The sequence below is a fragment of the Anas platyrhynchos genome, chromosome 1 (genome assembly GCF_047663525.1).
Source record: "Anas platyrhynchos isolate ZD024472 breed Pekin duck chromosome 1, IASCAAS_PekinDuck_T2T, whole genome shotgun sequence".
In the NCBI taxonomy this organism is placed as follows: Eukaryota; Metazoa; Chordata; class Aves; order Anseriformes; family Anatidae; genus Anas; species Anas platyrhynchos.
Window position 1 is genome coordinate 27,572,501 of NC_092587.1, and position 17,500 is coordinate 27,590,000.

A 17,500-nucleotide genomic window follows, 5' to 3' on the forward strand; every position below is an offset into this window, starting at 1 on the left:
GTTACATGTCGCTTTCACATTTTCCAGGGTTATTTGGCTCATGAAAGCAAGAGCATCTGTAAACCTAGCACTATACTGTGTTAATCAAAATGGTTTTAGTGATCATGGATTATAACAAGAGACCCGACATAATGGATGTGCAAAGTCTGGTCACAGAATTAGCATCACTGTAGCCTAGTGACCATAGACATATTTATAAAATTTAGCATTTTCTTGAAGGGAGCATGCTTGAGTAAAACTAATTTAAATTCTTAATATTAATAATACTCACGATGATTCATTGAATTTGGGAAGATTCATTTGCTTTTTAATACTTTTTTTTTTTTTTTTTAAATCCATTTCTTTTAAATCCTGTACAGTTTTCTCTAATAATTACCCATTATTTTGATGTTCCGTTAATGCACTTATAAACAAAAATGTATCAAGAGAGAGAAATACACTAGCTAAGATTTGCAAGTCAGCATAAATCATTTTATTACAAATTGGTAGATAGCATGAGAAATGGATAAAGTATTTAAAATACTTTATGAAAACTATTTCTTTAATTCTATTACAGAAGTTATTGTGACACTGAGTGCTTATGGTCTACTGTTAAGGTGCTTCTGTTATATACCCTGTAGTCTACCATTTGTAAACACATCTTTTTGATGTTTCTGCCAACATCCTGGCAACAAAGCAGTGCAATTTCAAATGAGCTAATTAACTTAATTGTTGATGAAGCATGAAACAGTTCACTCACCCTGTTAGCTGCACCATGACAACATAAGAGTCTCAGCCCCTGAAGTTACTCATCTATATAAGCCTATCTGTAGCTTTCCATTAAGATCTATTGCATGCCAAAATGAGTACAGCTCTTCTGACAAAGACCAGTCTATGATGTACATAGGTAGAAAATCAGGGCTGTTTTTGAAAGTTTAAATGAACACAGAAGTACTAGCAACTAGTTAAAAAATAAATAAATAAATCCTGAAACCCATTGCAGTTTGAAGCCGCAAATGAAAAGCTTTATCACTTATTTTCTAGATGTTCCGGTTTAGAAAATCACTAGCAAACCCAAACACAGAAAGTAAAAACTTTTGACATCATTCTGCAGTTCTGTTTTTTTTTCTGTGTATCTCATGCACATACAAAAGGAAAAGCAAAAAGAAGTTATCAACTGAGAGTTAAAGGGTCGCATTCAGTCCTTTGTGCTTTTTTATTTATACTAAACACACGGATTCCTACTATACACAAAACGGCACAATTTAAAATGTGCTTTTTCATACCTCTACTACCCAATATACCATCTAAAGCATCACTTCAAATTTTCTGAGGCTCCATTTCAGTAAAGGATAATAAGAGGATTAAACAATGTGCTATTGAAAGGACTGCAAAATGGTTGACAAAGAAAGGATAACAACTTGACCCTCTGCAGATAGCCTGAATCACCCAGTTGCTTGAAATATATAGAAAAAAGTCTGATGTGATTTACAGTAAAAGTTTGCTTGCCATCTTTCTCTTTTCCTTGCCTTAAGCAACCCTGAACCAAGAATAAAAATCAACCTACTTTAAAAATTGTCCAAAATCTTCACAAACGCTTTCACAGCCAGGCCATTTGCAAACTCCATGACCATAGAGAGTATGGGAGGCCCCAGTCTCCTCATGTGACGAGCTGCAGCAAAAGAATAAGGCATCAGATTCATCTCAAAAGCCATAATCGTTGGAGGCTGCTAGCGCCTGTCAGGTTACGATCAGTGACAAACAGGTCAAAACAGGTCAATTTAGCTCAGAGCAGTCAGAAAAATTTAATCGTTCTATTGAATAGTTCAACTGCCAAGGCTAGATGATGTTCCAATTAGAGAAGAAATAGAGCCAAAGATGACTGTTAATAAAGGATGAAAAAATAAGATGACTGTATAATACCATATGCTAATTCTGCCATATGACCTTGGTGTAACATTTACCTATAAATAAAAAATATACTCAGAAGTGATCAATTCTGAAAAGAAACACTGAAGATGGACAGTCAGAATTTATGAATAATGTGAATGCTCCTATAAAATAGTTGGATTTTCTGCTAAAATGTGTATAAAATTAAATAAATAAATTTTAAAATATTTTTGCTCACAAGTGTTGCTGCCATTAACTACTTGACTTAAAAAGAAATAAAAATAGCTGTTTTACTATAACCTCTGCAATATTTTCATCCACGTGCATTTATCAAAGAAATTCAGAGGACTACCCCATGGAGATGGGCACCAGCTACAGATCCTGAAGGAAAGAACCGACTTCTCTGACATATAGCCACAAAAGTAATACTAACTAAAAGTATTTCTGTAAGGTCTTCAGAGAAGTACCACTTTTTAAAATAATACAAAATAACAATGGAAAAATGTGATCACAATCACAGAAGGACTAGAGATACTTTAATTATTGTCTCCTATTTAAATATTTAAATATTAAATATTAAATATTATTTAATTAAAACAACTTTAATATTTTTGAAAATACAATAATAATTTGGGCTTTATAGATAGAAATTAAATTTTGTGCTATATTGAGATCATCTACATCTGACTATGTAAACATATTTACTGATTCTAAGCACTACAGCTAAAGTATTCTTGTACACATGTAATCCATTACTTGAAAATAAAGAACAGTTAAGAGTATCTGTCCATGTGTTTGAAAAATTATTTTAACTTCATTCATACAGCTGAATTCTGCTGTATAACACTAATGCCACTGAAAATTTGTATGAATTACACTGATTTACTCTTGTGCACAGAAGGAAAAATCAGTGGTTTTCTTCACAAGACACAAACAATATAATAACTGCTTTAATATACTATTTCTTAAAGCACTTTTTACACAGACTCTGTCCAATGAATTGTAGACTTAACAACTATGCATATATACATTTTCTATGAAAACAGCAGTGTGATTTAACAGTTAATGGTTGACTGCTGAATGTGTTGATTCATATACAAATGAAACAATGAACCAACCAACAAGTGCCCACAAACACACTATTCTGGGATTTCTAACTGTTAACAAAAGTTCCTTAAGTTCATGTGTAATAAAACTGCTAGTAATTGTAATTGCACCTGAAAAACTAGACGTCATTATTGAAAATGATGACTTATTGATAAATAGCTTTGAAAAATCTGGTCTCCGTGATCTCTTAAGTAACCTGTATTAAATATTGTGATTTGAAATAATGTGACTTATGATGTTAAACAACAGCTTTACATCAAATGATAAGCACAGTTGAAATCTCATCAGAATTACCTGTCTCGCCTTGCATTTAGAACTGAAGACTGTCCATTCACTATGGAATGATGAGTTATTGGTGGTGATGCTTTGGAAGTGGTGGAGGAGGTAGTAGAGGAGGAATTGTTAGTAGTGAGGTCTAGCCCTCCATGTTTAATGCCATTGTCTTCCATACTGTGAACTCCAGTCACTTCTTTCCATAACTGCTGAATCTCAGCAGGACTTAAGCCAGCTATAAAATGAAAGAGAGCCCCACTAATATAACAAAATAAGAGTTTCATATAATGAGCTCAGTGTTATTAATGGATTAATGCCAACAATAAAACTGATGCTGTTTTTCCAGCACAATCAACGTGTAGTAAAACATAAATTCATTTTTCTTCAATCAGAATCCAGGTAATCTAGCTGTCTTCTCTAGGGTTATAACCAGTCAATTAGAAATCACCAACTTTAATAATATTACACTCCTTCTAAAAACACTACTCAAGGATCAAAGAGTGAAAGCTACAAAGAACTTGCAACTACTTCTTAAAATAATAATAATAATTAAAAAATAAAAATAAAAAACTAAATACATATCCAAGCATGATTTTTGTTGTCTGCATAATAAATTTCTTCACATGTGAACACAACTCAATGCATACACAGTTAACTCAGCTTTTAGATTTCCCCCTTATCAAATATCTAATAGAAAACAGAAAAGTATATTACATCAAGGATACAAACATTAATATTCTCTTTAAACACTGAATAAGAATAGGGAGTGGGGGAAGCAGACAGGAGGGAGAAAAATCAAAAGATGAAAATGAAATCTATGAGATTATAACAGGTAACGTTTGAGAAAGAGGCATTTTATTAACAACACCTACATATTCATTAGTCCTATATAATGTTTACAAAAATGGTTTGATTTAAAAACATGTCTTAAAATACAATAAACAAAGTGAAGAACAAAACTACTACAGCACAGAGCTACTAGTGATACTAGTACAGAATACTAGTGATTGCTTCAGCTCTTTGGTACCATTCAGTGGCAACAAACAAGAAGAAAGCTAACAAAGGTGGCCCATTTAGAATTCCCTCTACATAGATGAAATTAATGTCTAGGCCATCAAATTCCCCCACTGTTTTTTCATCCAACCCTACTGTGGAAAACAAATCAGAGGGCTTGGCTAGTAGACTTCATCTCATCAGTCTCCTGGGGTCACAGTCATACAAAATTTGAAGACAAGCAAACTTCTCTGCTATATGCACAGTACCGTTCTGGAGTCTGGCCACCAGATCTTTGCATATAGATCAAATTTGCTCCAAACTCCAGTTGTAGCCTGGAAATTTGTGGTTTCCATGATTCATCCTCAGTCACAAATTGCAATGTTTTGTTGAATACACTTATACATCTGCGTTAGGGTTGTCTGGCTTGAGTTGAGCACTTTGCATGAAGTCATGGAAACTTCCACTACAATTGTTTCTGCCTGAAGTAAAGACTCCCAAAACACGATAGAATAGCTGTGAGCATTCTCTTATCTCCTCTGTCTTAGATACATACTATCTTATGCATCTAAGGTAGGAAGTTAATATATTGAAAGATGAAGAGTTCATCATAACTATATACATTTACTGTCATTGCCAGTCTTCATAAAATTGACATCTCTGTTTTGAAGAACACTAAATTAAATGTAGAAAAGAATGAGAAGCCCAGAGAGCTTTTCGTGAAAGATCTTGTTTCACATCTAGGTTTCTCAGCCTGACAGTTTGGGACAGAGGTATCTTAAAATCTAACTTTTTTGTTTTCATCTCAAGAAATAAATTTAGATAGGACACATTCACAGTATATTTGACTGCTTGAATGCAAAGAATTCAAAATGTTTATGTTTTCTGAGTTGAATTTTTGCTCATACTTTCTGAAATTGTTCAAAGTTACTGCGCTTCACAGAAAAGGATTTAAAATTTGTCTATTCATTCAAGCTTTTAATCAAGGATAGTTTTGCTTGGTAAGCAAGATGTATTAGAAAGATGTAAAGATCTTTCTTCACTGTTGGTAAAATCTGTTTATTCAATAACATTTTATTTTGAAGATACAGGAACTCAGACTACTGAAATGGATTCAACACAAATTATGAAAAATGACAGTACATTCCTTAATACTTCTCAATAACAGTCTCACCACTAAGTATACAAAGCTATTAAAAAAGAGACTGCTAGTAATTTAAAGAAATAATAATTTCTGGAGGTAGTGTGGAAACAAATTGGTTGGAAGATATTCAATTTTATTTAAATTATGGAAGGACCTCATTTTTAGACTAGTATTTTGTGTCTTGGTTCTCTGCCTTAGATGCCAACATCCACTGGCAAACTGCTAATACCAAAATGAAAGAGTTGATTGGAATGTACACCTTAAAACTGGACTTTAAATCATATTTGCACAGAAAAAAAATAAGATTTAAGGAGGCAAGCAAACAAGCTAGGCTCTAATTTACTGCATTAGGGAGATGGGTAACTGCAGTGATGCTAATACTAGTAGTAACTGTTTGATGAAAGTAAGTAATTACTACTGTGTTCATGATGTTCATGAGGTATGCTCCTACAAATTATCAGTTTTGCCATGGTAAATAACAGTTACTCACAAATGTAATCACAAATCAAAATGAAAAATAATGTATTCATTTAGGTGGAATGATATACATAGTAAATTATCCACTTCAAAGTATTCCCTTCCTCCTGACACTGAAAAAAATAAACTAGTTTTGTACTTGAAAATTTTAAACCAAGAATAAACTCATCTGCTTGAATAATCAGAGGGCAAACATATTGTTGGGTCTTGTTGCAAGAAAATTTTCATCACAGATCATCAACCTTTGGGCCCTGCAGGAGCTCCTTTCCCATGCAGAGTGTTCTCCTCCTCCTCTTGTGGTGTAAGCTACGGATGGAGCTGTGTTTCCAGGCTGTCTAGCTCACCTTGGTTTTTAAAATGAGAAAGGAGTTTCTCTCTGGGCTCAGGCTGGTTAATTTTTACAATGTCTCCAGAGCACCCTGAAAGGTACCTGACCTTTAGGATTAAAGGATTAAGGGCAGGCACTTAAAGGTATAAAGTTAATAAGGGAATTTGTAATTAATTGTAAATTATGGCAGTTTTGTAGTTCTTGTGTCTAAAAAAGACCAACTCCCATTTTACAAGAGACCCGTAAAATGGCCGTCAGATTTTCATCTGTATGTAAAGGCAGGGTAAGTTTTAAAGTTTCATGGGTTGTGGTAACTCTCAAGCTAACCTCTCCACACTACATTAAAGGAGAAAGGATGAAGCAGAGGATCCAGGGTGGGATAAAAAATAAGAACTATAATGAAAAGAACCAATGCTCATTTGCTATACAATATACTAACACCAACAATCCAAGAGATTTTGAGATTAGTTTTATAACTCTTTTCACCACTATCTATTTTACTTTTATGTTTGAATAAATACTTAATAAAACAACCACTCCCATGCATCTGCTTTTCATTTTTCTACACAGTCTGATCAAATCTTAGCTTTTTCTATTTTGTTTTATTTTATTTTATTTTATTTTATTTTATTTTATTTTATTTTATTTTATTTTATTTTATTTTATTTTATTTTATTTTATTATTTTTATTTCATTTCATTTTATTGTTGTCATTTAGATACCTTTGCATTCAGCTAACATTAGTTTAATATTACACAGAAGTAACTCATTTTGAGCGAGGGGCTCTGGATATAGGACATTAAAGATCTCATGAAAAAATAAAGGCTAAAACACCTCATATATTTTATTTTCTATACTTGACCATCAAGTAAATATAGTAAACATTCTTATCCCTAAAAGGCAGAAACTCAGAAACTAGACTTGGAGCAAATACTGCTTCTATATGCAAACCTCACAGCTGTATGCAGAAGTTATATCTTCTCATACTAATGAGTGCAAAAAAAAAAAATTTGTCAGTAATAATTTCTGTTTTACAGGACTCTTTATTACCAATAACTTATAAACATGAATCCCCCTGTGCTTCTCTCATTGTTTTAGTCATCCACGTAACTCAGAAATCTAAGTGGGTCCACATAAAAATATGTTACACATCTGTAAATCCTTCTCTATAACAATATTATATATCTTGCAGCACAGTGGAAGGAGAAAAATGTGTTTTTACCATATCCAGTGTGTATTGCCTTAAAGAAGTTCTGAAGGTTTAATTTAATATTACCACAGAAAATGTCTGTCATAAAATGTGTTACATTTTTATGAGAAAAACAAGATTGATCCTCTTACTCTTACGCAAACCCCAAACAAGGGAATCTGTTAAAGTTAGTAAGTAGTATTTGGATATTTTCTGTGTGTAAATCTAAGATTTACAAGAAAGCCTCAGCAGAACTGAAACCCATTAATCTTCATTACATTATAAACTAGATTGTGTGCTCTATCTTCCTGTGAAGGATACTATGGGCTATAAGAGACGCCCACTGAAAGAACTGGGAGCCAGTCACAGCTCTCCATTTGGTTCTCCCTTTGTTTAAGCATGTTGCTGGAAGACATTCCTTCTTACCCTCGTCACTTTAACTCCAGATCCCCTGGCACTTAGTGGCCTTTCTGGAGATTCTGCAAAGCTGTTCTATGTTTTATTTCCTTAGCACATCCACACCATGGCCATTAAAAATCAACATCCTGTAAATTCACTTGTACATTTAAAGGAACCCCCCATGTGCAGTAGATACTAGAACCAGAAGGCAAAATTGGAAGAATGAAATATGCCACTGGAATTCATTACAATTAAAAAAATAATGAGGCAGAAACAAACAATACATCAATTTACTTTCAAAAGAACAATTCATATACATTTTAACAGTAACATTTTTAAATTTCTTTACTATTAGTTTTGGCCATGACTTCAATTATACTTAATTCTTTGACTAGAAGGAAGTTCTTAGAAAGAACCATGCAGTAGTTCTCCTTAAAAAGTACTTAAAAAAAAATACATATATATATTTTTTTCTACTACAAGTATTAAAAAAAAAAAGGATTATTTTATATGTTTTTCTTCTACAAGTGGATGAATGACTGTTGCATTAAATTAATGAATATCAGCACAATTGGGTAGGAGTGCTGAGGGAAATCTATGGGGATTGCTTAATGTGAGAGAAAACCTGAGGAATTCCTCTTACAACAGATGGCACGAGAGGAGGTTGCAGAAGGTAAAGCTGTTCAGAGGGAGGATGTGTTTCAATTACTTTTTCCCCGTCTGGCCCAATGTGACTTTGTACAGAAGGAAACCAGCATTAGCAGTCTCACATGTCCAAATTCATGAATCATCTCACCTCCTCACTGCTATTCACAAATAATAAGGTGTAGTGTGATAGCTTATTTATGACTCTTTTCTGTTGCTGTAATTTTTATAAATTTAGGTATGCTTGTGGCATAGCATTTTCACACAAAATAATATATGGAATTAACACATAGGCCTTTTTTCTTTTTTTTTCTCTCCACCTCCTCCCCCCCCACCCCCTTTTTTTTTGTTCTACACTTGTCTATATCCTATGTACTCTGCTCATCTAATTTTTGAAACTTCAATCTCATAACAGTTATCTCACGGAGGAACCAGATACCTGCATAAAGGCCAATTAAAAGTAAGGTTGCATGCTATGAACACAATCTAAAAAAATGTTCCTTGCAGAACTGGAGTGTCAGAGGTCAGAACATTATGTAATTTTATGACAGACATTTAGCTCATCTCTGTATGGGAACAAAAACAGAAACACATGCCACATAGTTTACAGAGTCATTAATATGTGAAATCTCTGGTCTTGTCTTAAAATGTAAGCACTCTTAATTTCCAAGTTAATTTACTTTTCAAAAGTATGTGCCCTACTTTCTTTCAACCTTGAATGTATTTGTGTCAAGTGTTAGAGAGTTTGAGTTTTCACTGAGAAATCTTGATCGACTTGACTTTTTCTTTTCTAGACTTCTTAACTGTTATTTGTCTATAATAATTCATTACTGTTGGATTCACAACTTACAAAAACTGTTGTTATATTTAACATATTTAATAGGAATGACTAGCAGTGACAATGAACTCCATGGTATGTCCTTAAATTCAATTGTCACCATTTGAAGATTCAAAGTACTTTCCAATACCAAACACTTTTTTTTTTTTCTTAGAAAAATAAAATGTGAGCTTTGGGATTACTTTAATATCACTGTTCGATACTTTTTATATCTGTTCCCTTATATTAAATGAAATGATAACATTCACACTAAATCAGATTTCAGTAATTCCTCAGAGGAAAGCAACGGTGCTTGAATAGTGTTCCTATTAGAAATTGTTTTCAGAACATAGGGCTAATAAATATGCATTTATTTCTAAGAAAAAAGAAAAAAAAAAAAAAAAAACACTAAAAAGATGCTTTTTTCCATAAAAGTATGCTGTAAAACTTATCTGCCTCAAGAAAAAAATGTAATATGAATAATAATATTTTAATACTAAAATATGCTTAAGTGTCATAATGGGAAACTGCTGAAGTTCAGATGAAAATGGAACGGTAAAAAAGTTGTACATTAGAAATTACTCCAATCACATTTTGTTGGCATACCTTGTGGCAGAGACTGGACAGGAAGAGCAGACTGGCCAGGTGGGATGGAAATGAGTCCCTGACGCTGAAGGTTCAGCAGATGTTGCTGCTGCTGAAGTTGTTGCATCTGGAGGAGCTGCTGCTGGAAGACAAGCTGCTGGGCTGCCAACTGCTGCTGCTGCTGCTGCTGCTACAAAAAGATGGGGGGAAAAAAAAAAAACGTAGCAAAGAGTAAAGTGGGCATTGAAGGCTAAAAAGACAAAAATGTAAAATCAGCTCTGTCCTTTAATCTCAGCTATTGAATAATAATGCTATTTGTAGAATACTTGGACAGTGAAATCATTTGAAATTTTTTATTAAATTCATTCAAGCTATTAGGTGTTAGGGAGCATGGCAAGATACACTTAATGACACACTAAAGAAAAGGGTCAAGAGAAAGTATATAACAGCTGTTTGAAACATAAAAAAAGAAAAAAAAGCCCAGCTCATGGCAGATGATAACAAATTTATCTATGCTAAAATTGTAACTCTTCACAGCCGTCTATGATTCGAAGGCACTCTTGTTTTTCCAATTGACTAAGTTTGGTCCGCAGTGGCCCATGAATGTGGTCTCCAGTGATCTATTAGTAAACTGGGATGTAGCCTTCATTTCACTGGCCTGTTAGCTCTCTCTCTTTTCTGGTCGGAATATATTAAAACGAGCACTACATTCAAGGCAAAGAAGTGCCCTATTATGAATAGAAGTATAAGTTCCAATTTTGTGAGGCATTTCGAGACAAACTGGAGTCTGCAAAGACTCAGGAGGGTATAAGCAGGCAGTCACACTTCAGAGGAAGACAAGCTGCTGTGGAAGACCTTTCTTTTCTAGTTTGGGGAAAAGAGAAACTTCTGATGCGCTCACTGGAAAACAGACTGCATAATGGAGCAAGTCATGTGGATTGCCCAGAGCCTCCGGAGAAATACGGGAGCAATTTCTATTCCGTAGTTGATGGCTGTCTGAAATTCTATTCACAAATCCAAACAGAAACAAAGCCTCAGGAGGTCACGACTGCTTCCTCGACGTTTGCATAATGGGCAGCTTGAAGACAACGTCTAGGATACCTGCTGATCAATTTAACTACTTCAACATGTTTTGTTTGTATTATGTTTATATTTGATGCAGTTTGCTGACAAGTGCAAGCTAGGCCTGAGAAACCAGCTTGTCAGGTTGATTTATGAGCACATCAAACTGTAACTTTCTACTCGCCACTCCAAACCTACAGTAGCAGTTCATTAATCAGGGGCCTGTGACTTTGAAATCTGTGCTCAATCGCTTTTTTTCAGCCATGGACTAAATTTGCATGCTCTCTGAGCTGTGCCACTGAGAAAAGTAAGGCTCCTTCCCTGGTACGGACTGCCTGTGAATACAAGATAATCAGTACAGTGTCCACCACGCCACTTGTGCTTTGCACACTTGGATTCATTAGCGGACATTAGATGACAGCAGCACTGGACTGCTCAAATCCTATGTCTCAGAGAGGGGAGCAGGAGAATTATACTGGCACTGCTATTAAGCCCTGTAAAAACACAAGAACAAATCTTTGATGGCTGAATTCTTGCTACAGGAAAAGACCTAAACTAGCCGTGTCTTTTCCAAGCTTCTGATGGCTCATACTGGTATGAATCAGCAAGGCTCTTGGCTCCTACCTCTTTTGCTTGCTTTCCTGGGTGCTGCTGCTGCTGCTGTTGCTGCTGCTGCTGCTGCTGCTGTTGCTGTTGCTGCTGCTGCTGTTGTTGCTGCTGTTGCTGCTGTTGTTGTTGCTGTTGCTGCTGCTGTTGCTGCTGCTGCAAAAGCTGAAGATGTAACTGCTCTTGCTGTTTCTTGTAAAACTCTTGTAGTTGTTGCTGAATAAACCATTTTGACTTTAATAAATAAAGGCAAAAGTTTCAAGTATTATAAATCTCCTAAACTCTTCTAGATTGGCATATGGTGGCGTAGCCATTAAGAATCACCTCATAACAAGAAATGTGATTTGAAGAGGCAGATCTACATACATTTTTTTCCAAGGCGGTTCTGAAATTTTCCAATGCAGATTCCAAAATATCCTAAACAGAAGGGTATAGAAAATCTGTATTCTAAAGGGAATGCAAGAGCCAAATTAACTCCTCAAATAACTATGCCTAAATTCCTCGCATGTCCTATATAACAAACCAGAAGCTGTACTCATCCACTTGCAAGAAACCAACAAGTCACTAAGGCCAAACTAAACTGTCTGTTTCTTAGGAAAAAAGGTAATTAATCTGTCAATCTGTTTAGTGGGATGCCAGATTCACAACTGAAGGTGAATTGCCTGTGATGATCATGGTACTAGAAATTAAAGTGTTTAAACATACAATGGCTGAGCTATGACTACCAGATGTGTCATTTTCTGTATGACAAATAAGCATCCAAAAATCTACTCTTATGCTGAGGTACTGATCTCTGACACTACCTTTACTGTAAGAACAAGTCCATGGAACGTTCACTTAACTGCCAGCTTTTGTGCTAAGAAAACAGCAACCTCCTCTTTCATTTTATCCTTATCTGGGACACACTTTGGAGGTAAAAAACAAACTAAAACAAACAAACAAACAAACTTTTCCTATGATGAAACAAGCTACTAAGTTCAAATTTCATAACCGCATACCATTTATGTGACTAAAGGGAGCACTACAGTTTTATGAATTTTAAAGCAACAATTATCTAAAACTCTATTTGCACTTCCTTTGGCAAGTCTACAATTAAAATGTGCCTAAGCACTTGAAGATTTAAATATCAATTTGTTCAGTATTTGTAATGCATCTGCCACTGCTGCTGCTACTGCTGTTTTTAATATAATATTAAATGTTTCAAAATTGCAATTTCACACTTCTGCAATTAAAACAAGAAATTTAAAGACTGAGAAGTTTCACATTTATTTCATTCTTTTTGGTATAATAAGCGATGAAATATTACCAACTAAGACACATAAAATCTGGCTAACAGTTGTGAGAACACCCTGTGCTAGCAGTCCAAAGCAGGTAACCCACATTACCTGCTGCAACATAACTGCTTGCTGCTGCTGGAGAAGTGCTTGAAGCTGCTGGGGAGACAACACTTGCTGCTGGAGAATCTGCTGCATTTGCTGAGGGGTGATCACCTGGGGAGTCATCATGGCCACTGACACAGGCACCTGCACAGAGAAAGAAAGATATCATCATCAAACATGTTTTAGTTCGCCTGCACCACAGTTGTATGTCTTTTTTATTTTGTACCAAAGATGGACCATAATTTTTTACATAATATTTATCACTGTGAAGTTCCAGTTTCAGTCAGAATCTGTTATTTTAAGACCACAGTACTGTGGCACTCTATTTCCAGAGGCATCAGATTCGATCAGACTCAAGCTTTATGTTTTGCATCTCTTATGTATTCCTGCAAGAAATTTAAGCATTGGCTAGTACAAATGTGTATTTAAAAATAAATGATCACATGGCAGGGCTCTCAACACTTCATAATCAATCATCTTATCAAGTGTCATAATGTTACGAATGGAAAAATCTATTGAGACTGTTTCAAAAGATATGATTAAAACAGACAGAAAAATAAGTATCTTAAAGCAGTAAATGTTTTATACAATAAAGACACTTAGCTTAGAAAAATATTTGTGCTATACATCATTTTAGTGTAAGAAAACCCTTCCTGTTCAGATATTCTATTAAGGAAGTCTGATTTATATTGGAAAAATAATACTGCGGACTTAGTGGAATACAGAGCAAAGGACACCAAGTCAGTTACCCAGTCTCCATAAAGGGAGATGTATTTTCAGTGAAAGTCTGGCAACCTTCAAGTTGCCAGTCTTCAAGTCTTCAACAAGATTATTACTTTCTCCATGAAACTTTATAAATGTATTTTTGGGTAGGTGCTGTTTTAAACATGGCTTTGTTGTCTGTTTGTCACACACACAGATGAAGTGTGCACACATGCATAAACACCCACGCACACACAGGCTCTTAGGAATATAGGCATGAGAGGCAAAGACACAGCAAGCGTGTGTGTGTGAATAAGAGTGGAAAGACCTGTAAAAGAGCCTGAGGTACGTGCCAAGCTGCTGCAGCAGATGCACTGTGTGAAACCACTGCTCAAACTAACCTGTACACAGTCAGACAGCTGCCAGCAGGACAAGCTTTTCACCCTTGAAAAAGTAACCACTTGCCTAGCTAAATTCAATTTATTTTTTTTTATTTTTTTATTTTTTTTTCTGTATATATTAGAAAGTCAGCATATAAATCCTGTTTTGTGATATTTTTGTGGGACATAACACACTTCTGTAAATCAGCAAAAATAATGTTATTTTTAATAAAGTAAATCACAAACAATTCTTAACAGGAAATACTTTTCTAATATTTTTATTACTTGAATCTATCCCAAAAAACATGGCATAAATGTAACACTCAAAGAAAAAGAAATACAAGTCTTCTGAAATTTACAATTAGAAGAAACTGCTTCATCTACTATTACACAGAATGCTATGTTTCACACATAAATTGATATTTAAGAGCATAATTGTAGCTCTTAAAATATTGACTAATTGAGAGTCTGAAAGTAAAAATACCATTAATGAAAAGTCTGCTAATCTTTTGCAAATAATAAATTAATTTTAAGAAAAAAAAATCTGAAGTCCTTACTCTAAAACACAAGTGCAAGAGAAAAAACAGACTTCCACTCACAATCAAATACTCTGGGGAGGATTCATCTCTCTTAACTTTAGCCATCCAGCAGTTAGACATTTAATGTCAGCTACCACTGGAATTTTCTATAGCCAATAGAATAAGGAAATCCTGAGGGAAGTTCATCTTTTTTTTTTTTTAAACTATTCAACTATTCGGGATTAACAGCATGGGATTCATCACTCTCTGAGTGTTCCTGTCTTTTTTCATTGAGTCTAGACTCACTTTGAGAAGGCACCTAATTTTCAGATGGTTAATGTTGGTTGTTACTCTCAGTGACTCCCAGAAGTTCTGTAGTATTGGAAACACATCTCTATGCAATAATATCTTATTCTAAGCCTACCAAATCCCAAGGGCAGGACAAACAAGTTTTTACACTTTGTGATGCATGAGCAAACAAGAAAATTCACTGACTGCAACCAGTGCTCATCTCCCTCCAAAGTCAGTATGATTTTCCTCTGTTTCCTCTGTTTACACAAGATCTGAACTTGCCTTCTCGCAACAGTTTTGCCTCAGTCATGCTATTCAAGACCCGTGTGTGACACAGAAATGAGAATGCAGAGAGGAAGATAAGTGCTTTCCCAATTAAACCATTACCTCTAACCTTTAAACCCTGAAAGATTTTTCCTAGCACCCACATGCCTGCTATATAAAATATAGCAAATGGTGAAGGTGTTGCACACTTGTTACTCTACTTCTCCTCTTCCCTCTACATTTGCTTTCTGTCCTCTCTGGTTGAAGTATTTTCAAAAACATGTGTAAAAATTGTGATCCAAACAGAGTAAAAATCAACTTCTCTCTAGAGGTGGCACTGACTTATTTCCATTCAGTGCTAAAGACTGCAGCCAGTACAACGCATGCCATGCTCTGTTCCTTAGTCTGAAATACAGATTCCCCTTCACAAGTCCCATTTCTGCTGGGTTTTGTTCTGAACCTCCCTGGCTCTGTACTTGCTCTCATATCTGGAGACACACCTGATCTGTGGCATACTCTAAGAGCTTTTCTATTCCTTTTTTCTTTTCCCCCTTTTTCAGCAGTCACTTTCAACTGCATAAACTGGAGCAGAGAACTTAATTCACCTATATTTAAGGATGATGGTCAAAAGCATAAAAAAAACAGACAGTCATGACCATTAGTAAAAATAAATATTTATATAGATAACATGGCCCTTAACAGAACTATATGTGATGATCCCTGTATATATACCATACTTGAGACATATCTTCTTCCTCACAGATAAAGGGTAAAGCATTCTGAAAACTGCTTGAATTTCAAATTAGCAAAACTTATTACACAAAGAAATTTCTTTAATTGCAACTAATAAATTAGTACATTTCACAGCCTTCAGGGATATACCAAACTGCACTTTATTTCTTATTGGCTCAATGTTACGGTGGTACCTAGGTCTGAAGAATATCAGAAAGGTGCTATGTTATGGCCAATTACATGCATTAACAATTTCTGCTTTACTGTCTATATTTTTCAAGATTTCTGTTCTGATTTCACAAAATTGTAGCAAAGACGAAAATTCTGATGCCTTCTCATAGGAATCTTTCAATGCATCCAAAGTCAGTTCAGGCAGAGGGCAGTAGAGGGACCCAGTGAAAAGGTTTGATCAGGTGCAGTATTGGTTTATTTCAGTGGGCCACAACCCCCCAGAAATTTCTCAAACAGACATCTCACACACAAAAAATGAAGAGACAACGTGCAATATGTGGTTTGTAACTGCAACCCATTTGTCACTAGATGTCCTCAAAGAACTCAAACTCCAAATTCTGTCATGAAGATGATTGCATACAACAACCCTACAGAATGCCATGGCTCTGACAGCCTCAGAAGAACATGTAAATTCAGACGCTCCATGTTTTGAAGAGTTTCCCATTGATTCTTTTGTGTGATGTACCCCATTTTTAGGATTAGATGTGAAGTCCTGCTAAATGAAAGTAAAGATGCACAAACAAAAACATTTTTTACACACCTAGATGGGATTTCAGACAAAATGATTTATAAACTGCTTCATTACTACATGTGAATGCACTAATTAAAGAAGACCTTGGATGCAAAACAAAAGGCTTAATATTGGCAATTAGGTAGATGGCTATGGTTGAAGAAATGAAGATGGAACTTTTCTGAAGACTAGAAAAATGTTTTTACCCAGATCAATTTAATAAAAAAATAATAGAGGCTGAGTCTGTATATTTAATACCACTCTTCTGTCATGCATGAAAAGTTCAGCTTTACCTATAAGGAAGCATATCAGGTAAATGCTCATCTATTGTTCCTACGAGCTAAATGATAACAGGGATCATACAAAATTCATTTCTTGATGCTACCTACAAAAATCATATTCCTAATGCCAACAATGGAAGACAGCACAGATAGCCTGCGTCTTCTGTAACATTTTGCTTTTTTTTGGAAGTCTTGAAAACCTGTACACATACTTTCAAGAAAGAGTGATCTATCTACCTTTGACTAAAACCAAATGCAGCAAAAGGAGACAAACTATTTTTATTCCAAATTCTTTTATTATTTTTTTAAGTTACATTGGTAGGGAAAATTATATGCTAAACTTGACCTCAGTTTTCAGCACTTTTGAAGAGAGTAACAAAATCACATATAATAGTCACATTCGGAGCCAGTTCAAGGTACATAAGAATTACTTCTTTGCTACAGATGGAGAAAACAAGTTACAAATTTCAAGTAATTAATCCAAGGTTATATGATATTTAAGTGGCAGATCTGAGAATGGAATTAAGACAAGTCTTTCTCTAGTTTATTGAAAGTGAAATTAAACATTTAACGGAGAGACTTCTCTCTGTAGAATCCTTCTTTTAAAAATAAATGTAGGTGTGACAACACACATTTACGGTGCACGATTGCGCTCTTTAGCAGGAAACATTTATTTTAAAAGATGGTACTACTGCATCCCTTCTCTTCCCACTTCAG

General features: G+C 34.9%; 1 protein-coding gene across 18 annotated transcripts in view; it reads right to left on the reverse strand.

The window, feature by feature from the left end:
- Positions 1-17,500, reverse strand: part of FOXP2 (forkhead box P2) — a 432,109-nt gene that overhangs the window by 50,878 nt on the left and 363,731 nt on the right. For 12 of the 18 annotated variants that reach the window (XR_005266609.2, XR_011807001.1, XM_038180724.2 and 9 more), the window contains 5 exons: positions 12,880-13,017; positions 11,513-11,710; positions 9,848-10,016; positions 3,271-3,484; positions 1,547-1,651 (listed from right to left, as the gene is read on the reverse strand). Coding sequence is in view for 16 of the 18 variants with exons in the window: in XM_038180724.2 (XP_038036652.1) it covers positions 1,547-1,651; positions 3,271-3,484; positions 9,848-10,016; positions 11,513-11,710; positions 12,880-13,017 (824 nt within the window). In the remaining 2 variants the exon portion in view is untranslated. Of the gene's footprint in view, positions 1-1,546; positions 1,652-3,270; positions 3,485-9,847; positions 10,017-11,512; positions 11,711-11,860; positions 11,912-12,879; positions 13,018-17,500 lie in introns of all 18 variants that reach the window. The other 6 variants (XM_072033571.1, XM_038181126.2, XM_072033579.1 and 3 more) reach the window with 6 other exon arrangements.